Source organism: Marmota monax, unplaced genomic scaffold, assembly GCF_021218885.2.
Source record: "Marmota monax isolate L192 unplaced genomic scaffold, Marmota_monax_Labrador192_F-V1.1 WCK01_AAM20220418_F8-fsc00632, whole genome shotgun sequence".
Classification (NCBI taxonomy): Eukaryota; Metazoa; Chordata; class Mammalia; order Rodentia; family Sciuridae; genus Marmota; species Marmota monax.
In genome coordinates this window covers 99,761-122,949 of record NW_026694799.1, presented here as the reverse complement: position 1 = coordinate 122,949, position 23,189 = coordinate 99,761, and the positions used below count along the sequence as shown (strand labels likewise).

Sequence of the window (23,189 nt, the reverse complement as noted above, 5' to 3'; positions counted from 1 at the left end):
CGATGTTCATAGCAGCATAATTCACAATAGCTAGACTGTGGAACCAACCCAGATACCCTTCAATAGATGAATGGATAAAAAAAATGTGGCATTTATACACAATGAAGTATTACTCTGCATTAAAAAATGACAAAATCATAGAATTTTCAGGGAAATGGATGGCATTAGAGCAGATTATGCTAAGTGAAGCTAGCCAATCCCTCAAAAACAAATTCCAAATGTCTTCTTTGATATAATAAGAGCAACTAAGAACAGAGCAGGGAGGAAGAGTAGGAGGAAATAAATAACTTTAAACAGAGACATGAGATGGGAGGGAAAGGATAGAAAAGGGAAATTGCATGGAAATGGAAGCAGACCCTCATTGTTATACAAAATTACATATAAGAGGTTGTGAGGGGAATGGGAAAAAAAAACAAGGAGAGAAATGAATTACAGTAGATGGGGTAGAGAGAGAAGATGGGAGGGGAGGGAATGGGGGGTAGTAGAGGATAGGAAAGGTAGCAGAATACAACAGTTACTAATATGGCGTTATGTAAAAATGTGGATGTGTAACCGATGTGATTCTGCAATCTCTATTTGAGGTAAGAATGGGAGTTCATAACCCACTTGAATCCAATGTATGAAATATGATATGTCAAGAGCTTTGTAATGTTTTGAACAACCAATAAAAAAAGAAAAAAATGGAAATGTTTGATTATACAGAAGGAAGACTTTTATTTCCTGGCTGCATTTATTACATCCAAATCCATGATGTAGATCCTTGAAATCCCACTCTCTTTGTTTAACAAGAGAGCTCACTTCTCTAAAAGATTTTTGATGCTTCTCTACAGGCTCAGGTTCTGCAAAGCCCCCCAGATTTCATAAGAGTGTGAACTTAACCCCTCAGGCCAGTTCCACTATCACTCTCCACATGGAATGGCTGCTGTAGGGCCTTGTTTTAGCAGTTCTACTCAGTCTCTGGTTGTTTTTGTCATGGTTTATTCCTCTCTTAGTACTACCTCAATATTATTCATGGCATCCAGTCTCTATATTGCCAAGAAAAATTATTTAAAACATACTAACATTAAAGAGTTGGGTTTTGTGTTCTTCCAGTGTCATACTGGAGCATTAATAGTCTAATACAAAAATATGTATTACTTGTAGATATGTGTATGTGTGCATTTGTATTTGTGTGTTTTGTTCATATATTTTCTTTATCTATCCATCCATCCATGGACACCTAGGTTGATTCCATATCTTGGCAATTGTGAATCATGTTGCAATAAATATGGGAGTGCAAACATCTCTTTGCCACACTGATTTCCTTTCCTTTGGGTATAGTACTAGTCTTGGGACTGCTGAATCTTAGCATCTTTAATTTAAATTGTATTTCTTGCTGCATAATAAGCATCCTGTTTCTTAAAATACTCTGTGAATCAGCCTACAGTAATACCAATTCTAATACTTATTAATTAATTAAATAAGGTTTTTGATTTCTATATTTGTCCCAGAATCTTATATATTCATTTACTATTTTTGTATCAGAAAAGACTTATAAAAAATTTTGTTGCCTCTAACTGGTGTAGTAAGTAATACTGAAGTTGCATTCATTGAAACTGGAGGGAGAAAGAAAGAAAGAAAGAAAAACATCAGAATGAGTGAATGTGATTTGTTTGAGAAAAAAATATGTATATAATTTTCTTTTTTCCAATTTTTAATTTGTGCATTTAATTATACATAACTGTGGGAATTTTGTTACATATTCCTAATTGTGTGTGATATAATACTTGGTCAATTTTGCTCCTCAGTAAGAAAGATATTTGCTGACTATGAAAACTATATAGTATTTTGTTGCTTTCAATGGATTGATTTTATAAAAAAATTTATATTAGTTGTATATAAAACATTTTTATATTAGGCAATATTTTATGATAAACACGTAACAAAATATCCTTTTTATTAATTTGGAAAGATGAAACTTTGAAATATAAGTTGCAACATACCCAAATATTTTTTTCCGCTGCAGAATTGACAGGAAGAGTAAAGAGAGCAAGAGACTTCTCTGGATCATTCCCCACAGGACTGGAACTCAGATCCTCTATTCTAACTTGTAAGCTTCTCATCTCATAACCGTGGACCTCTTTCTCCTTCCCTTACCTTGGTCTTCCCCATAGCTGGGTACCTTCCAGTTTCCACTTCATCACAAAGTCCTTGGCTAATGTTTTCTTTGCCTCATTCTCTGTATGAACCTTTGCTTGTTGTCTGTCACCTTTTCCACTCACCTTTATGACTCTCTCTGCCTCAGTGAGGGGGACATCTGATGGGAAGCAGAGTTCTTTACCAGAAGGAGAGGGACTCTCAGAATGGCCAAGGGAAGTTTGAGAGAGTTAGTTTCTCTCCTCAAGAGTCATTTTCCCCAAATGGCTTTTGTTTCCTTCTTTGGCACCTTATGTGTCCTCCCACCACAGGAAGCTCTGGAGAAACATCAGAGTCTCTTGGGTGAAGCCCAGACCAGATGTCTCATCATTGGTTCTGAGGTAGTTCATTAATCTTTCACTTCCACTGGGTTCTTTATTCTTTTCTTCTTTCTTTCCTTTACTGTTCTACATTGACTAGCCACATGGTCTTTCCAGTGGGGTAGGAGGGATGCTCTAATAATCCTATCATGATCAAGACTATTATCCATGTCCATCATCCTCTCCAGTACCAGCAGGATACTTTACAAAGCTTCCCTGAGCTGACACCATGACCAAGGGCACACAGCCCACCTGTTCCTTTATCAACTTACCTCTGAAGGAGCAAGGGCAGCAGAAAACGGGGTCCCTGGTCCACCTATTCTCATTACCCCTGGAGATTGTTCCTTTAACCTGGGCTTTGGCACTTTTCCCTGGTCCACACCAGGAAGTGTTACAAAGGATGATCTGACTGTACTCACTGTTGAATACATGCATTGTGGGGATTTTGCTTGCTCTATTAAGTGGTTTGTCTTTTTTTTCTGAGGAACGACAGTGTGGGATCTCTTTGGTCTTAGTACCAGTAAACAATGAAGTAGTACCAGGCTACTATCATTTGGGTCTCCAATGTCCCCACATTTAAATGTTTTCCCTCTCAGCTTGTTGCCAGTGAGAAGTGGTGGAGCCTTTAGGAGGTAGGGCCAACTGGAGGTCATTAGGTCATTGTGGGTATCCCCTTGGAGGAGATTTTAGGATTCTTTTCTCATTGTTTCTCTCACTTCTTGGCCATGAGATGAGAGGTTTTGTTGCTGCATGTGCTCCCACCATGATGAGCTGAGTCACCCCAAAGCATTAGGGCAATCATGTGATCAGTTACAGTCAATGAAAAAATATTTATTAAGTAGCTATGATAAGACAGGCTTAGTAATCCCAGGCTTTGGGAACACATGCACACCACCATGAAATTTATATTCTAGAGGAAACTTGGACATCAATCAAGTAATGAAGACTAACTGTAAACTGAAAAACCTTATGTATGCTTGATGTGTGTTATAAGGATCTTCCAGGGTTATTTTACCATACATAAGTTTTACCTGCCTAAAACCTTTGTGTAAGGTGAATAGTTTTTTCTCTTCCCCTCCATAATACTCTCTCTCTCTCTCTCTCTCTCTCTCTATATATATATATATATATATATATATATAAAGTATATATATATATATATATATATATATATATATATATATATATATATATATATATATATATAGTAGGGATTGAACCCAGGGGTACTTAATCACCAAGGCACATTCTCAGTCCTTTTCATTTTTTATTTTGAGATACTCTTGCTCAGTTGCTTAGATCCTCACTAAATTGCTGAGTCTGGCCTCCAGCTTGGGATCCTTGTTTCTCAGCCTCCCGAGCTTCTGGGATTCCAGGTGTGTGCCACTGTGATCAGCTGTTTCTTTTTCTTTTTAATGTTAAAGTGAATGAATGCACTGATCTTCATTTGTGTATATCTGAGGAAGCACCCCAGATGAAGATATGAATCCTTCCTTCACCCCAGGAGGCTCCCTGCTCTCTCTTCCTGTATTAACTACCTCCTCAGCCTGCCAGAGATCTCCTCATATGACTTCTGTTACCACAGCTTCCGTCTGTCTATTCTTTAACATCACATATTTGGAAACATACAGTATCTGATATTTTATATCTGGTTTCCTTCGATCCCTTCCACATTTTTAAAATTTGTTTTAATTAGTTATACATGACAGTACAATGGTCTTGACATATAATACATTTGAATCAGATGGGGCATAATTTCCATTTTTCTGAGTGCACAGGTTGCAGAATCACATTGGTCATGCAGTCACGTATATACATACAGCAATAATAAAGTCTATTTATTTCTGCTGTCCTTCCTTTTCCCCCATCCCCTCCCCACCTCTCCCCTCCCATCTTCTCTCTACCCAATCTAATATGGCACACTTCTTTTTTTCTTTTTCCTCACTTCGTCATACTTGTATTCTGTATAATGATGAGAGCCTCCTTCCATCTTCCATGCAATTCCACTTCTCCCTCCATTGCCATTTCTACCTCTTTTCCCTATCTAGAGGTAATCTTCTTCTCATGCTCTTCCTCCCTACCCCATTTTGAGTCACCCACTTTATATCAGAGAAGACATTTTACATTTTTTTTTTGGATTGGCTAACTTCACTTAGCATAATCTGCTCTAATGCCATCCATTTCCCTGAAAATGCCATGATCTTGCTATTTTTTAGTGCTGAGTAATATTCCATAGTGTATATATGCCACATTTTTTTATCCATTTATCCATTGAAGGGCATCTAGGTTGGTTCCACAGTGTAGCTATTGTGAATTGTGCTTCTATAAACATTGATATGGCTGTGTCCCTGTAGTATGCTTTTTTTAGGTCTTTTGGGTATAGTCCGAAAAGAGGAATAGCTGTGTCAAATGGTGGTTCTATTCCCAGATTTCCAAGGAATCTCCGTACTGCTTTCCAAACTGGCTGCACCAATTTGCAGTATCACTAGCAATGTATGAATGTACCTTTTCCCCTGCATCCTCGCCAGCACTTGTTGTTGTTTGACTTCATAAAGTCTGCCATTATTACTGGAGTGAGATGGTATCTTAGAGTAGTTTTAATTTGCATTTCTCTGATTGCTAAAGATGGTGAATATTTTTTTCTTGTATTTGTTGATTGATTGTATATCCTCTTCTGAGAAGTGGCTGTTCAGGTCCTTGACACATTTGTTGATTTTTTTTTTTGTTATTTATCTTTTTGAGTTCTTTGTATTATCTAGAGATTAGAGCTCTATCTGATGTGTGAGGGGTAAAAATTTGTTCCCAGGATGCAGACTCCCTATTCACCTCCCATATTATTTCTCTTGCTGAGAAGAAACTTTTTAGTTTGAATTCATCCCATTTGTTGATTCTTGATTTTAACTCTTGTGCTAAAGATGTCTTGTTAAGGAATTTGGGGCCTGACTCCATGTGATTCCCTTCCACATTTTTAAGATTCCTTTTTTAAAAAAAACAACTTGATTTTATTCATATATTTTTTATAGAGTGCTGAGGATAGAAGCCAGTGCCTCACACATGCTAGGTAAGCTCTCTACTGCTGAGTCACAACCCTAGCTCCCTACAGTTTTAAGATTTCTTGTCTGCACCTCCATACCCTCTCTGTCTTCCTTCTGGGAACTGCCCTTTCTGTCTGCAATATTCTAGTCACAAGGGGGCAGGAGAGGCCAAGGAAACCCGGCAAGACTGCCTGTGTGACAGGCAGTGATAGGCCCAAGAGTGATCTGGCATCCATGGAGCATCCTCTTGCTGGGTGCTTGTTGTTCCTTCCTCTCTGGGAGGGAGTTTCCAAATGTTTGCAGACAGGCCCTCCTTTTTTAAAAATATTTTTTAGTTGTCAATGAACTTTTATTTTATTTATTTTTATGTGGTGCTGAGAATTGAGCCAGGTGCCTCACACATGCTAGGAAAGTGCTCTACCACTGAGCCACAACCCCAGCCCCACATGCCTGTCCTAAGTCATGTATTTTGAACACGCAGCTAACAAATATGTACACATACTATTCAGCTAAAAACAAATTGATGTAAGAGTAAAATTTTTATGATGAAAGTTATAATATACTCTTTGCTTCCTCTTTTGCCTTACAGATCCCTGGAACACACCAAGTGCTGGTGCCCCCAACTCTTTTAGATTTAGACTGTGCTGTGGGGCAGACCTGCCCCTGTCAGTGTTTGTCCGCGTGACCCTATGATCTTGGATAGCTTCCACATATTGTAAAGGCTCCATCCCTCAGCTCTAGAATGAGGACAGTGAAAACCAACGCATGGTATTTTACTAAATCATCATGGGAATGAAGTATAAAATGTTCCAGGTAAAATGACCCTCAGTGAATGGTGTGCCTAAGTATTTCTTGGTGGTTATTAGAGAGCAGAGGCCCTGGCTGTGCCTGGGGGGAGGAGTCTCTGTGACAGGAGAGGAACAGGATGTGCAGCATCCCAGGGACTTTTAGAATGTGCCTCTTGGGGCTGGACAGGGCCTCTCCTGGCCTAGGCCCCTCTCTACATCTCTGAGGGGCAGAAGTCAACTTTTGAGACCTCTAGGCATTTTTTCATGACCCCGTTCTGAAATCCCTTCCACTAGGACTCACCTTTTTCACCCATGACCATACATGGGCCTGATCTACCTGGTTATTGGGAGGGTCAGTAAATTCTTCCTGGGTCACTGATGGGTCCCAATATGGTCAGTGCCTGTGCTGGCTCTCTGCAACTGATCTGACATTGCAGTAACTGGGGAACATGTTTCAGATACTCTGGGCCAATGTGTGCATTCTGGTGTCTCATCTCCTGATAGGTCAGACCAATGCCAGGCTCCTCGACCCTCCCTTTTTAAAAAAAAAAATTTTAGTTGTAGATGGACACAATACCTTTATTTTATTTATTTTTATGTGGTGCAGAGGATCAAACCCAGTCCCTCACATGTGCTGGGCAAGAGCTCAAACCACTGAGCCACACCCCCAGCCCTGCTCCTTCCTTTTTATGGCTGCTTTCTCTAAGTCTGCTGTATTTCCTTTTAAATTTTTAGTTATTGTTTGCTTTTCATTAGTCTAATACATTTCACTCAACTTTCTATAGAAATGCATATATTTTTTTTTTCCATCTGGCCTCACTCTCTTACCCTTTTCTATCTCAGGGCTTGAGTGGGAGGGATACTTTAAGTCCCTGGAATCTCAGATGAGGAAGGGGTGGATACTCACGCAGAGGGTGTTTGGGCAGGTGCCCCAGCCAGGATGGCTCAGCAGCTAAATTCGGGGGAGGATGGCTGGGCCAGGCCCTGGCTCCAAGAGAGAGAGAGAGGCATAAGGAGGTCTCTCAGCCACTTCTGGTTGGATATTTCAGAATGTGTTCAATCCACAGTATGAATAAAATTGGGGGTTTGGGGGAGTTAAGTACTTTATATCAACTGTCAAATTTTTAGAATTTCAATGCATTTCATTAACCATTGTTTTATGGTTTAGGTATTTATCTGAAGCTATTTAGAAAACACTTAATATAGGAAAAAGATGAGAGAAATTTATTACATGTTGGTCATAAAAGAAAGTCAATATTAACCTCATTAGTATTAGAATCATTTAAGTTTATACAAGAAAATTATTTGTGGTTTGGTGAATAGTGTTTCTTGTCAAGGCAGCTGAATGGTGATTCTGATGACCTTGGAGAGGACAGTGCTGATGTTCGGCCTCCCCTGCCAGTGCTGTTCAAGGATTCTGCCAGTGTTTTTTAAGGAGAGCTGACTTGCACTTTGTCGCTCTTTCTACCTCCCCAAATGGAAGAGAAAGGGCAACCTTAGGAGGGAGAATGCTCAGGGCAGGGTGAGATAAGCTTTCTGGCCCTGTAATTGCAGCAACTGAGAGTCCAAGGTCCCTTTCGGGATCTTGCTCACTTGAGTTACCTGGGGCAGGGGGCTGGGCTGGGCTGGAGTTGTGGTGGTGGGAGGCAGTCCCCTGGCACATCTAGCCTCTCCCTCAACTATGAAGTTACTAGGCTGATATTACCAGATGGCAGGGCTCATGGCTTTATCTCTGCAGTTGTGATAATGAAATGTCATAAGTAAAATTTATGTAGCACAGTTCTTGATAACTAGTGGGGATTCAATATAATTTTGTTTTCTTCTTTTTGTAAGATTTTCCTGACATCTCTAGGCCTCCAGGAGTCTGCTTTTTGGAAAGGGATTTGTGGTGGCATTTGGATTGGTGGTGGCATTGCATCTCTAAGTGCAGTTTTTCTTCAGTGTTCCAGGAAAATTGTGGCTACCCTTTCTTGCTGCTCTGCTCTGCTGCCTTCTTCCTGGTAAAGGGAGTGATGTCCAGAGGGCAGGGCACACTCTGCCCAGGATCTTTTTGCAAGCTTTCAGTTTAGATGGTGGAAGGAGACAGAGAGGGTTGCTCCACTGACTGGCAGGTCTTAGTGGGGGCCCCAGTGTCAGAGACTCTGCAGAGATCACTGCAACTTATGTGTGGCTCTGCTTTTTCCCTGTTTCCTGGGGACCAACTGCCTCTTGGGAATGAAAAATTTGGGCCTCCAGCATTGAGCTCAGAAGCATGGATTGGTGTCTGAGAGCAGGTTGGGGAAGGTGCAGATTCTGAGGGCAGATTTGGGACCTGCTGGGGCCCTTGTAACTTTGACCTATCTCCAGCTGCTATGTTTAGAGACACTCCAGGAAGTCACAGCATTTCATGGGTGAGAGAACAGAGAAGCAGGTAAGTTGGCTTTGAAGACACCTGTGACCCAAGAGGAGGAAACCAGGGAGAAGCTGGTGGCAGGAAGAAGCAGAGGATGAGGTAGTGTGAGAGGCAGTGGGTGTGAGTCGGTGGAAAGTCTTGTTCTAGGAAGAACCAGGAGAAGCCTAATAAGGGTTGTTCCTTTATTCATTTGTTTTAATGATATTTCTGTAACATTTTCTGGGACCAATCCTGTTCTAATTACATTTAGTGACTATAAATTCACATCATATTTGTTGTAAACTTGGGGATAGATGTTGTGACTATGCCCATCATATAGATAAGGCAACTGAGACCAAGAAGGTCACATTGAGAGTGGCTGAGCCAGGAGGGTAGCCTAGAAGTTGGCTCCCTGAACTTGCCCTTCCAATAGCACAGATTGCCTTCCCCTGCTCCTTCCAAATAGTAGGTAATTTGGGGTCTTTTCTCTGACTAGGGCTCTTTTATCTCTATGCCCTGTCTCCAGGAAGGGTCCCTAACCTCTCAGGCAGAAATCTTTCTCAAAGAAAAAGATGGTAAGGACAAAGTTGTTGGTGGGGAAGTGCTTGGCACCTGCCAAATGAAGCACCATGTCCTGAGCCCACAGTGGAAGGGACTGGGCTGAGATTCAGGTTTAGGTGAACTCCCCATCTAAAAAGGCAGGACAGGGTTCTGGGCTCCTGTGATGGGACCACAGCCTCCTTCATGAGGTGAATATCTCTGACACTGCCCAGGCCAAACCTGGGCATAACTAGGGGGCAGAACAAGGGGGAATCAGGAGCTGCATGTTCTTCCTGATGGGGACCCTGAATCTAGGCCCTCCTTTTTGGGGGATCATGAGTGGTGTGGAATAACAGAGAGATAGAGGAATAGCTTCCACCACAGAGCTCCAGGTAAGGGGAGGGAAAGAGCCTGGTGTTCTGGGCCTAGTAGAGCTGCCCTGTGGTTGGCATTGGAAAGGAAGGAACAGTTTCTTACCAGGTAACTCTAAAGCTTTCCTGGTCCCACAGTCTTCCCAGAAGAGCTGGAAGGACTCTGGGCTCAGCTGTTTGTCAGTGTCAGGGTTGTGGGAGGCCCAGCACCCTGTTGGTATGATGTGCCAGTAGGAAATGCTTTGCTCCAGCAGGGGACTGCTGTCCAGCCCTGAGCCCTGCTCTCTATGCTGATGTGCTGGAGCTCTGGGCTGGACCTGCCTCCTGCCTGCAGGTCTCGGCCCTCATCCCCATCTCTCTCCCCAGCTCTAAAGATATGGAAGGGCGCTGCAGTCGCTCCTTGCTCTGCTGTCTCGCTTCCCTGCTTCTCCTTGTCCAGCTGTCCACAGGTGAGTGTCCCCATCTGTTTTCCTTTGTGGTTTTAAAAATCAAGATAGAAAAACATTTGAAAATACATTTTCCCTCTTGTTTCTTGCCACCCCTTTTTTGGTGCTGAAAGCATTCATTCAATCATTTTCTTCCTGAAATATTAATGAAATGTTGATTTTTAGATGCTATTGTATGAAATAATTAGACAGAAATTCTGTCATACAGTTTACCTTCTAATAAGAGACAGTGAGTAATACATGCACCTAGGCAGAGAGACCTAAGTGTGTTGGAGGAGATGACTGTGATGGGAAATGCAGCAGGGCAGGGAGTGGCAGTCAGAGTCATGGGAGTCAGGGTGTGGGCAGGCAGCAGTGTTCAGTGAGGTGCTGTGTAGATGGGAGTATAACCCTGGAGAAGGAGGAGTGAGCTGTAGGACCATTTGGAAGGAGGGTTCCTGCAGGGGAAGGAGCCTGTGCAGAGCTGGCAGTGTGCTGAGGGGTGAGGAAGCACAGAGGCCAGTGTTGCTGGACTAGAGCCCATGGGGAGAGAAGCAGCAGGTGCGTTCAGAGGGGTCTTGGGAAGGGTGGTCCACCTTGTCAGGTCTGGAGAGAAGTAGGGAGTCATGTGGAGGCTACAATGGGTAGCCTCAGAAGACCAAGAGCACCAAGGGGGTAGAGAGTGAGGTGAACTTACTTCTTAAACATGCAGTGATGGGAGTTTCTGTGAATCTCGAAAGCAGGAGTTTCACAGAAGTAAGTAGAATTTGACTCTGTGTTTAAAGTGTATATCTATTTCTCTCTTCCCTTAGTGGAGGAGAAAATAATAGACTGAAGGAAAAAATTTAGAATAGGAATAGGGGAATTTTCTAGGTTTGGTTGAATGACCAAAGAGTGCTGACCTAAGCCACCGGTGTGCCCTTTGTTTTCAGGTTTGTCCTGAAAAAGGGTAAGTTAGACCTGGGGTTCCCAAAGAGTGCTCCCCAGACCATCCTTGGAACTGCTTGTATATGTGCATTCATAGTTCCACCCAGATCTAGTGAATGTAACACTCTGGAATGGGGTCCAGTGAGTGTGCTCTATAAGGCATCCTAGTGGTTCAGGATTATGAAAGCTTGAGAACCACTGAATTAGAGATTTCTTCATGGGAGAGACTGGGACTAGGAGCAGAGGCCAGTGAGGGAGTGTCTTTTGTATAATTTCTGGCCAAATCATTATGATCAAAAAACCTCTTCCAAATTCATCAGACCTCTGGGGTCATCTCATGTGGGACCTGCCCCAGCTTTCCTGGCCTTCCCACCTGATGGTGATGTTCTCTTTTTTTTTGGTCTGTGTCTCTTTAGCCTTCTCCCCCTATGTCTCTGTCCACAGAGCAGTTCCAGGTTGTTGGCCTTCGACACCCCATTGTGGCATTACCGGGCGAGGATGCCATAGTGCCCTATGCCCTAGTCCCAGCCATGAATGCAGAGAACATGGAACTGGGGTGGTTCCACACCACATTCTCACAAGCAGTGTTCATCTATTGGAACCAATGGGAACAGACTGAGAAGCATATGGCTGAGTACAGAGGGCGAACCTCACTGGTGAGGGACATCCTTACTGAGGGTTAGGCTTCCGTGCACATCCACAAGGTCCAGGTTTCTGACAATGGAATGTACACCTGCTTCTTCAGACATGGAAGCTTCAATGATGAGGCTGATTTTGAAGTGAAGGTGGCAGGTTAGTTACTTGACCTCTATTCTAGAGACCTTGGGAGTACTGGGTTTGGTGGGAATATCAGAGATCATCCAATTTAGCCTCACATTTTATAGGTGAAATGGAAGAAAAAAGTGACTCATCTTTTATTCATTGATTTAATACAAACACTGTATATGGGGCATCTAAAATATGTGGGGAATTGTTCTAACTACCAGAGATATATCAGTGTAACAGAGATCCCATCAGTAAGGAGGTCACCTTCTAGAGCAAAGGAACAAAAGTTATAATAAACAATTCAGTACAAAATGTTATAAGGTGATAAATACTTAAGACAAAAGACTAAGTATAATTAAGAAAGGGGCAAAGGATGTGGGCTGGGAAGTTGGGACAAGCTGCAGTGTTACATAGGAGCTCAGGCAGAGCCTTATTGACAGTCTGAGCAAGGATCAAAGGAAGTAGGTATTTAGTCAGGTGGATATCTGGGGGACCAGAGTTTAATGAAGAGGGAGCACCTGGTATGGAACATTTGAGTTGGAGTTTAATTGATTTTTCTGAGTATAATGAGGCCATCATGGTTGGTAGGAGGAGTGAGGGGAGGATGGTAAGAATTGGCAATACTGGAATAAAGAGATGGTCCTATATTAACACCACTCTCAGGTGTCAGGATGAGTTCACTGGGAGTGAACACCTGGGCTGGCACAAGAGCCCTGGAGATTGACGGGCTGGAAAGTGCAAAGACAGAGGGCATCCAACATGGTGATTGTGGCTACTTGAGTTCTTGAGCCCTGAGGGGCTCAGATGGTAGAGTTTGGAGAGAACTTTTGGAGAGGAAGGCAGATACCAGATCTGCAAAAACTTTGTGTGCTGTGTTATGGACTCTGGATGCAGAGTAGGGGGAATCCTAAACAGAGCCATGCTGGGAATGCTCATGTTGTTAGCTGTGAATGGATGGATGGGAGGTGAGCAAGAAGGAGGCATGGAGTGCAGTTATGATGTGGAGAGAATGAGTGCCTGACCTGAGGCATGGCAGTGGGGTGGGAGAAGAAGGGTCAGACAGGTTTAGAAACTAGATTCAACTGAATAGATTTGTGGGCATGAAGTTTGGAGGGGGAAGAGAAGACTTTAGAGACTTCCAAGGTTTTATTTGAACTATTTGTTGTTTCATGGCAGGACTATTGATAAATATGTCTCAATTCTACTGCTCTGATAATGCTGTGTAACAGCCACAATCTCAGGTGCATCCCGCAATAAAAATGTATTTATTTCAGGCACTGAGTGAGTTCGACTAATTGGGGTTGAACTTGCCTAATATCACCTGGGTTTATTCATACATTATTAGTCATGTTTCAGAAATATAATTAAAAGAAAATCATATATGCTAGGATAAAATACATTTATTACTGAATAAACATCAAACTAGAATATGATACATATCATGGTTGATTTGAAAAGGGATTACACAGATATGACTCTCAGGTTTTTTTTATAGCCAAGCATATAAAATTTCTTGTATACCTGTTTTGAAGATAAACAACAAATAATCCTCATCTAAGAGGGCTCAAAGCAGTATTTATTCCATGTAACTTATTCTAAATTTACCTGGTATTTGGGTAATGAGCTGTGTCTTAGGCTTTATCTAGATGAAAAATAAACTTCTCCAGTTTTATGACAGCAGGTAGTTTTACAACTTGGAACAATATGCCCACATAATGTAGGCTCCTACCTTTCCACCAGAAAAGGGGACAAAGGCTTGCAATCTTCCTCGATACTTACATTTCCTAGAAATGGTTCCCAAGTCTTTGAGAAAGGCATTCCTAAGCCAAAAAACTGGCATCAAAACTAACCAGTTTTCAAAATCCTGTATAAACATTTCAAAAGTGGAGAAAGTACCTATTTGTAATTGTAGTTTCCTTAAAAAAATGGTATAAGAAAAAGGAAGAGTATCTTTTTTATTCAACAGGGAGAATTAATCTTTACTTTTAATTTTTGTTTGTTCTTACAGTCAGCTGAAAAGTTCACCACATGCACCTTATTTGGGTGTGTTCATTTTTCAGGTGGTCATGTGGCTGACCTAGGGCAGCTGTAGCTGTTTGACCAAGAAATGTTACATGAGTTCATCCTCCACTGGGTAGCCCAGGATTGTTTTCCTGTGGAAATGGCAGAAGATAAAATCAAGGTGCAAGTGCTTTTGAAACTTCTGCATAAGTCACAATAGGTGATTTTTCCTTGGTGAAGTCAAATCCTATGACTGGGCCCAGAGGCATAAGGCAAAGGCAGTAAAAAGTCTGTGGAAGTGGGAGAACTGTCTATAAAGAAGGATGAAATATTTGGGATATTTTAATAATCATTTTTATCACAATCGGTGCAAATTTGTGAATTCAATTGTGGAGCTTTGAGTTTGAAGTGTATGTGAGGAAACCTGGTAAAGATAACTCATGGGAACATAAGTATAGGGGAAAAGAATTCAGGAGACAAGGTGGTCACTCAATACAACTTTGTACATGATATACACAGAGAGGCAGATGTCCTAGGAGAGTGTGTGAGGTGAGAAGACTGAGATTCAAGGAGGGAGTGTGGGACCAAATTATTCCTGTTTGCTCTGGGCCTCACAGTTGGGGATAAGAGCCCACTGCCCTGTGTGGGTCCCTGTGCTCCTTCCTTTTATTCCCTCTGGTAAGGGATCTTTCCCCTAGAACTCCCAGAATTCAACATGAAAGCTTCCTCCCTGATGTTGTATAATATGTAGGCAACTCTGGGATCTCAGGGCCTAAGGCGGCCTCCTGTTGCTCCACTGGTTCCTTCCCACAGGTATGGCATCTGATCCTCAAGTGCACATAGAAGGGCCAGAAGAGGATGGAGTGTGCATGGTGTGCAAAGCCTCAGGATGGGTCCAAAAGCCCCAGGTGCAGTGGAGAGACCTCAGTGGACACAAGTTCCCAGCCCTTTCTGAGGCCCACACCAAGACACTAAGGAGCTATTTAGTGTGGAGGCCACTCTGGTGGTGAGAGACAGTTCTGTGGGGAATGTGACCTGCTCTGTCCTCAACCCTGTCCTGGGCCAGGAGAAGGCCATGGCTGTTTACATCCCAGGTCAGTGCCGCTTCCACTCCCAGCAGAGCTGTGGGGAGGGCTGGCCTCTCTGAGTGTGCTGGTCTCCTGGGTGTGCCCCTGACCTGCTGTCTGCCTGGGCCACAGAGCCCTTCTTCCCTCAGGCTTCACCCTGGAAGCCAGCATTTGCTGTGATCCTGACCATGCTGGGGCTCCTACTCTTGGGGGCTTGCTACTGTGTCACCAAAGAACATTCCAGAAGGATGCAGGTGAGTCAGGAAAAGGATCATCTGTGTCAGCTTAAGGAGGAGGAACAGCAGGCAAAGGAAGAGATGCTGAAGGCCATTGGTAAGACCACACAGGGCAAGTGCAGACCTGGTGGTGAGTGGGACAGCTGATAGGGGCCAGAGGGGTCCAGCTCTCTAGGGAGATCCAGGGTCCTGGGACCAGGGGAAATGACTGAGGAGATCAGAGAGGAGAGCTAGAGTCAGTTGGGGTTGGGTGGGTGTGTAGATAGAAATTCTAGTATCAAAGTTTTTATTCTGGGGTTTTCCAGTCACACAGTCTTTCCTTTTCTGGGGAAGGGGTTTTATACTGTTTTTCATTTTCTTTCAGATGAACTCCAGGAAGATCTCAGTAAGTTCTGCTTTCCTTCCTGATTTTTTTATGTTTCCTTTGTAGCACATGTTGTTGTTCCTAGCTCCCCTATTTCTTGTGTTGTTTTTCAGATCAGAGGAAAGCTGCTTATCTGTCTGGTAAGTGACTCTAAAGGAATTTCTTTTTTCCTCATCGTACCTGTGACCTGGGGTCTCCTCTTCTTGTTTCTGTCTAGACACAGACATGTGGGTTCCCACCCCTGGGAAGCTGATTGGAAGGCAGTGGAAGCCAGAACCCTGCTACCTGGGCTTCCCTGGATCTGCCTGGTGTTTTCCACCTAGAGCTTAGACACCTGGGTGTGAGGGTGACCCCTGGTCTGTCATGTATTCCACATCTTATTTCAACCCTGGCTTGCCCATTATATTGTTTTTTTTTAACCTTCAATGGATCTCAGTATTGGTCTTCACATAAAAGTTTAAAGGCAGAAACTAAGATTTGAATAAATGATCTAAATAAGTAAATGGAATCATTAAGTTTAGGAGTGTGGCCTTCTGTTCATCTTCCAACAACTCGCCATCCAGTGATTATATTTTCTCTAGCTCCAGAAGGTGCTAATCCAAGTGGGCTGCTCACCTCAGTTGGAAATATGATTAAGTATTCCAATTACTTCCTAAAATAGTGTTCTTATTCTCTGGAAATATTTCATCTGTGAAAAGTTGGCTATTTTTACCCCAGAACTCACCTCACATTCCTGTCTTTAAATCATTCTTCACTTTTGGTAATTTCCCAAATGTCTTTTTTAATTTTATTTTTTCATCTTGTGGTGCTGTGGTATGAATCTATAGCCACTGCATGCTAGTCAAGCATTCTACCATGGGCTATGTCCCCACCCCTTTCAATATAAATTTTCCCCAAAAAAAGCTTGGATATTAATAGTGTCTTCTGATAATTGTGGAATGACTTATATTTTATTCTGTAAAATATATTTACATATGCTATGATTTTTTTTCATTAGTAGCAAAAATGAATAAAAATAGATAATGATTTTTATGAGTTTTGAGATAGATGGTTTTCTGACAGAGAGGAAGCAGTGGGATAGTGGTAGAAGCAGCCATCTTGATCTGTGGTCCAGGGAATTTCCCACAACACTCTGCGGACTCTGCATACTGCAAGAGGTCATGTTTCTTTCTGGCTCTCTCAACTTGTGGGTAGTCTCATCTTTAGAATGGAGGGGAGGCCAGGGCAGGTACATTCATGATGAGCAGGCTTGTTTTAGCTGTGGTCTCACTACCTTGTGTTCCCTTTCAGCCTGGAGGAAGGCCTCCCTGTATGCAGGTAAGTGACTCTGATGTTTCCTTGGCCTTCCCTCCTCCAGGATCTTCCTCTGCCCTTCTGTATCAGTGGCCTCCTCCCCAGGATGGGATAGGTTTTCTTGCTCTGCTGTCTCTAATTTGTTTCCCACCCCTCCCAGTAAACACTTTTAACTTCTCTTGGTTTTTTTCTTTCATAATCCTCTGTTAATCTGTCCCCTGCCCAAAATAACAAAAAGCCACGTACAACAGGAAAGCAAAATTCTCCCAAATGGAGAGAAAAATGATTGTAACTTGCATTGGAACTCCACATGGTCTTCTCCTTGCGATTAGATAACAGAACCATTCTTCATTTTTTGTAAACATTTTTTTTTAGTTGTAGGTGGCCACAATACCTTTATTTTGTTTTTATGTAAAAAACCCAGTGCCTCATGCTAGGGGAGTGCTCTACTTCTAAGCCATGGCCTCAGCCCTAAATCATTCTTCATTTTTGGTCATTTCCAAAATGTCTTTTAAAATTTTTATTCTATTTTTTTATATGTGGTTCTGTGAGTGAACCTGTTGTAGGTCCATCTTCTCCTGCAGGTTAGGGTTAGGTGTACCCCTGAAAAGATTGTGTTCAATTGGTATTTGTTGTTGGTGCAGTGACACTGGAGAGTTCAGTTGTGAGGAGAGCCTGGATGGAGCAGGGTTGGAACTGTGGATGGGAATTGGTGAGCTCCATAAAATTTCAAAAATCATATTTGACACCTTAGGACTTACATCTTCCTAATGTGGGGCCTTGGTTCTGTATTCTCTTTACCCAACATTCCTACCCTTTGCGTCCATGTTTGGTTTTCTTATTTCTTCCTGGTCCTCTGGATATTGGTCTTCTCTCAGCCCCCTCATACTCTAACTCACTGTCCTTGCTGGATTTCTTCTAAGCACCTTGGTTGCTGAAAAATGAATTTCCAGTGTTCTGAATTTGGGGTCCAGGATGCTTAGGGGGTCTGGGAACCATTTGAAAAAAATATGTATCACTCTGATTTGTGTTTTTGTTACAGGAACAAAATGCAAGTTATAATGTTCACAACAAATTTCTCTGCTGTTAAGAGAATTTTTCTTTTTCTTTTGGGCTTGGTGTTTGATTTTTAAAAAATGTGTTAAGATCATAAAAGGAGGATCCTGTAGAATTTAAAATTGTTTACCTGAGAAAGGGTGTGGAACAAAGCATAGAAGAAAGAATGAGGTGGGAGGAGAGAGGAGATGAGAAGGAAAGTACAGTGCCTAAGATTCACACAGAATTTGGGGTGTCCTGAAGCTGTGAGAGCTGTAAAACATCCAAAGTAATTTGAATTATGAAGAGAATTTGCAGGTTTTTGGTGTGTATGAAATGTAACCAACTCCTTAATACATCTTCTAGAGATTTCAGTAAAAACTTGGTGTGTGTGTGTGTGTGTGTGTATGTGTGTGTGGTTTGTGAATTCCATTAAGCCACGTCTAAGTAATCATCTCATTGAGTTTGCCTGTGATAAAGACACCACCTGAACCTTCCAGTAGCAGTTAGGACAGGCATATGCTAAGGCAGTTTCCAATGCAATGAAAGAATATCCAGAGGACTCTGGGGGTGAGTTTAGGACCTGTATCATCTGAATTTATATAATATGCCCTTTCCCTCCTCTGGATGCTTCTTTTTCACATCAGGGATATAGGCTGTGAAAGACAGAGAAGGGTGAGTCATGGCATGAGTTGAGCCATAGTTGAATCAAGTAGGCTTTGGGATCAGATGTATGAGGAACACCTTTGAGAAACTTAACAATTTTCTAGGGAACATGTTTATTAAAAAAGAAGGATCAATTAGTCTTTTTTACCATTTCCCTATTCTCTGATGAATTAATGTCTATATGTTTTCACATATAACTTGCATTTTTTTTTTATTTTGTAAAGACAAACACCATTACTATACTAGAATCTACACTATCATATTGAAAAGTTCATAGTGTGAGGTAGACAAATGTCTGATCTTACCTCGCTCATGAAATTGTAACAATGAGTTAAAAATTAATATTTTTGTGGGAATTATGTGAAGAGTGTATTAAGGTGCATAGCATAGTACTTGACACACTGGAAAGTCTCAAAAGGTTTTTTTTATTCTTTCTCTTCTTCACCTTTTATCTTCCCTCTGCTTCCTTATCCTCCCTTTCTTCTTCGATAACTTCTCTGGGTTATAATATAGAACATTATAATTTTATACCAACTAACGTTTTAGTGAAATATGTGCAATTTTCACTTTTCTCCAAGGGTTATTTGGGTCTGCTCAGACATTTTATATGATCTAGTTTCTATCAAGCAACTCAACAAAAGTGGAAATACCAATATATCTGATTAAACCTGTATTAGTGGAAATTTGGAACACAAATTTAAACAAAAATCATTAAGAAAGAAAAAATGTTGTTTAGTTAGTATTTTAAAATTTCTTATTTAGTTGCCAATGGACTTTTATTTTATTCATTTATATGTGGTACTGATAATTGAACCCAGTGTCTCACACATGCTAGGCAAGTGCTATGCAACTGAGCTACAACTCAGGCCTAGTTAGTATTTTAATTATACTAATCTTGTTCCTGAGGCTCTTCCCTGTTGGAGGCAAAAGCTTTCCAGTTGAAGACATTTTGGAGTGTATAACATATGTAGATTTTGCTTTGGTTAATGAGGTTGGAGGAGACTTGTGTGGCCTTGGGATGGTGGGGGCAGAGGGACCGTGTGTTTTCTCTTGGTCATTTGAGGTCCTCACCATCAGGAGGCTAATCTGAACTGGTTCATAACACCCTTGGTTTGGTGTCTCCTGAGAAAGAACAGGTCCCATCTCATTGCTTGTTCCCCCTTCCCGTGACCCTGAGGTAAAGTCCAGTTTCTGAGTTGTTGTAGGGACAAATGAGGCAAGGCACCCAAGACAGCAGGAAACAGTTTTATTTGGCTGCAGCCAGTTTCAGAGGGTACAGCCTGTGCTGTAATCAATCAATCCCCTGAACCCCGAGTTCAGGGAGTTTCGGAGTTTTATACCCAATGTGTAAGGGGAGGGGCTCAGAAGTTCACAGTTTGCAGAAGTTCACATAAAAGCAGTTTTTTCTTTCACTGTTCTGGGCAAGTTAACTCTTCAAGGACAACACCTGAGAAAGGGAGAGCTTCATCTCCCCTTTCTTTCCTCCCTCTGCCAGCTGTTACCATGGGCCCATTTGTAACTTATCTTAAAAATTACACATCTCTGTGAAGTCCAGCTCAAGGCCAGAGGCCTTGTTTGCACATTACTTCAAAGTGCTATACTGGATGAATTTGTGAAAACTAGTAAGGGGGTGTCCAGCACCTGGAGTGCTGGTATCTTCTTGGCCAGTGGCCAAGTAAACAGGGTGACATGAAAATAGGAAGTTTATCTACAATGGACTCTTTTGCTGACAGTCTTAAAATCAGCCATGGTGAAGAGGGCTTCTCTGTGGAGAAAGGGGGTGCCACTTCAGGGTCACTTATTCCAGGTTGCCAGTGGGCTTTTTCTACTGAACTTCAGACCATCACTGGTTCAGTGGCTCACTGGGCACCTGACTCTCACCATCTAGCATAGCATGTGAGATTTTCTGGGTCCTCAGCTTCCTGTGTGCAGGAGACAGGGAGTTTCATGCTTTCTGCAAGCACATTTCTCTGCCAGTGCTTTGTTCCACATGGGTGTGTCACCTATGTGGGCATATTACTTTTCTTTCTGCATCAAATTACTACAAACTTATTATTTGATGCCAACAGAAATATATTATCTTACTTGTTTGTAGGTCAGAAATCCAAGAACATGTGGACAAGGCTGTGTTCCTTTCTGGAGGTTGTTGTCTTGTGCAGTTTCTAGAGGCTATCTCTATTCCGTTGTTTAGGGGCCTGTTCCTCCATCTTGAAAGCCAGCAGAACAGCATGTTTTTGACCTTGTTTCTGTGATTCTGTCTGCTTCTCTGACCACAGCCAAGAATAATCTCTATTTTCAAGGGTTCATGTGATTAGTTTGGACTGACCCAGAGATTCCAGAGTAATTTCCCCTGTTCAAGAATCTGAATCTTAATCACATTGGTAAAGTTGCCTGGTCATGTGTTTAACATATTCGCATTTTCTGGAGTTTAGGATATGGATTCTATCATAGCTGGAAGTTTTCAATCTCTTTTGGGAATTCTTGTGTGAGGCAGATGTTAGGTCCCATATTTTGTGGTTCTCCCATGTCTGTAAGGATGCTTTTTCTCCAATTGTTGTGTGAAAATTGGAAGAAAAGTCACTAGTGTTGACCTCTCTCTGCATGTATTTTTTTCAGCTTTGAACTTTTTTCTCTCCCATGCTAAAATCCTCTCCATTGCCACCTAACTGGGAAAAATTTCTCTGAATTCCCTGCACTCACGATTTTTAGTCATCCTCCAAGTTCAGCTAAGCTCAATGTAATTCTCCACTCATGGCTTAGAGTTAACCTTATAAGTTCAGCACAGTCAGTTCTTTATAGTAAAAGGAGGTCTTGGAAATTTTGATAACCTCAATTATATCTCAAATAACCCAGTTTTCAGGATGGTTATGTTTCTGTGTCTTGAGAAAGCATTATTTGGTAGCTAAATCTGAACAGTGAACTTTCAGATTGATATTCAGCATTCTGATTCTGGGGTGGTAAGCTTTTTGGCTTAGTCTTCATGGGAAGTCTACAGGAGGATATATGAGGGGTGTGTGTGTGTGTGTGTGTGTGTGTGTGTGTGTAAGAAATAAATACAGCAGCTGAATGTTTTCACACAGCTTTTCCCTTCTTCCTCCCATATTTCTGTGTTTCAGAAGACTCGGTGCTGACCCTGATGATTACAGACTCTGCAAATTCCTGATATGAGATCTGTGTTCTCTCGTAGATTGGTGGAAGGAATGGTTCAAAGCCTGTGAGTGACTGTGTGTTCTAGATGTTCCTCCTGTTGTTCTCATGGCCTCTGGCTTCTCTTTAACTTCTCTGTGACAATTCAGATGCTGGCATCACCAATGATGTTGCTGTGGCAGAAGTGATGGTCACAAAACTGATACTGATTCTTCAGGATCCTGTCACAAGTCTACCCCTAAAATCAGCCTTCTGGTTCCTTCTCCTGGTTGAAGACATGGCTTTTAATTACAAGACTCTTATCTCAGGAGGCTTATCTCCTCCTCAGCTCAGGCAGCTCTGTGGCTGTGAGATGGTGGGTGGCTGTGTGCTTTGTCTTGGGGCAGGGGAGGACCTCGCATGATTGATAACTCTCTTAGCAGGTTCTGTCACTCTGGATCCAGACTCTGTTCAACGCAAGCTGTGAGTCTCTCATGAAAATAAGTGTCTGACCTGGAAGGACCAATTTGGGGACCTTAATGCAAAATGCAGTGTGTTGGGTCTTGAGGGCATCACATCAGGAAGATGTTACTGGGAAGTGGAGATAAAGAATAAATCCCATAGCAGGTGGACTCTAGGAGTCCATAGGAAAGATTCAAAAAGAACAAGCCCATACATGGAATTACCAGATAGGGGGTTTTGGGTCATGGGGAAGTTTAACAATATATATTTTTCCTGGAATGATCATGTGACTTGGTTATCTCCTAGGCAGTATCCCTGCAGGGTGGGTGTTTTCCTGGACTACAGTGAAGGGGATGTCTCCTTCTATAACATGATTAATGGGTCCCACATTTTCTCTTTCCTTCCAGTTTCCTTATCTGGAACTCTCTTTCCATACTTCATGTTTGTGTATGGAGATGTGTCCATGACCATCTGCTCCATAGGAAGTGGCTCTGAAGTGCTCCCTGTACTCCTTAACAATTCTCCTCTTTTGGAGGAGACCCTGAGCACCCCAAGGGAGGTGTTCTGCTCAGGCTGTGGTGTTTATGATGCTTCCCCAGAGGCTGAATCTCTATTAATTCCCTAACACTCCAATTTTTTTTCTGCATAGAGTCACTTGGTGTCCATGATCCCTCACTGTGTCTGTTCCTGGGGCTACAGAATCCCTGTGGCAAAATCTCCTGAGATGAGACTTGGAAAGCTCAGTGAGCTTGTCCTCCTGTGTGGGGAAAAGTACATGGAGTACTGCATACTGGCATATGTTAATGGCATCTGAGTGGCAGGCCACTCCCCTCGCATGAGGTATATGAGTGACGGTCCGCTTATCCTGTAGGAACAGCCCTGGATGTGAGACCATGTGTTGCAGTCCTTGTCCTTGCTCCATGACCCAGTCCTCAATTGGTTGCTGCAAGGACAGTTAGCAGACATTGCATTGGTGGCTACCTGTAATCTGCTTAGGTACTGCTTGAGTATACATACATGGTAACTGAACAATAAAATCAGACCTGCTCCCTGCTTTGTCTCCAGAGGTCTTGATTAGCGACTCCACAGCCACACTTTCCTCTACTCTGTTCCTTGGACCTCCTCACTGGATTAGAGAGAGCCCATGCACTCCTGCTCTGTGTTCAGACTTCAGATGTGTGGTTATGAGAGTTCATGTCTTGTATTCACATAACAGAAGATA

General features: G+C 42.3%; 2 protein-coding genes across 2 annotated transcripts in view; both read left to right on the top strand.

Moving 5' to 3' along the window:
* Positions 1–8,397: 8,397 nt before the first annotated feature.
* LOC124080045 (myelin-oligodendrocyte glycoprotein-like) overlaps positions 8,398–23,189 on the top strand; it is a 77,712-nt gene continuing 62,920 nt past the window's right edge. The window contains exons 1-3 of the mRNA XM_058573093.1: positions 8,398–8,728; positions 9,967–10,049; positions 11,397–11,744. Coding sequence (XP_058429076.1) covers positions 8,670–8,728; positions 9,967–10,049; positions 11,397–11,635 — 381 coding nt within the window. The 5' untranslated portion in view covers positions 8,398–8,669 and the 3' untranslated portion in view covers positions 11,636–11,744. The remainder of the gene's footprint in view (positions 8,729–9,966; positions 10,050–11,396; positions 11,745–23,189) is intronic.
* Positions 14,494–23,020, top strand: LOC131423156 (butyrophilin subfamily 1 member A1-like). Its single transcript, XM_058573094.1, has 6 exons — positions 14,494–14,812; positions 14,918–15,039; positions 15,386–15,406; positions 15,499–15,525; positions 16,676–16,702; positions 21,496–23,020. Exons 1-6 carry the CDS (start codon positions 14,794–14,796, stop codon positions 21,508–21,510), a joined length of 231 nt encoding a protein of 76 aa, XP_058429077.1. The 5' UTR covers positions 14,494–14,793; the 3' UTR covers positions 21,511–23,020.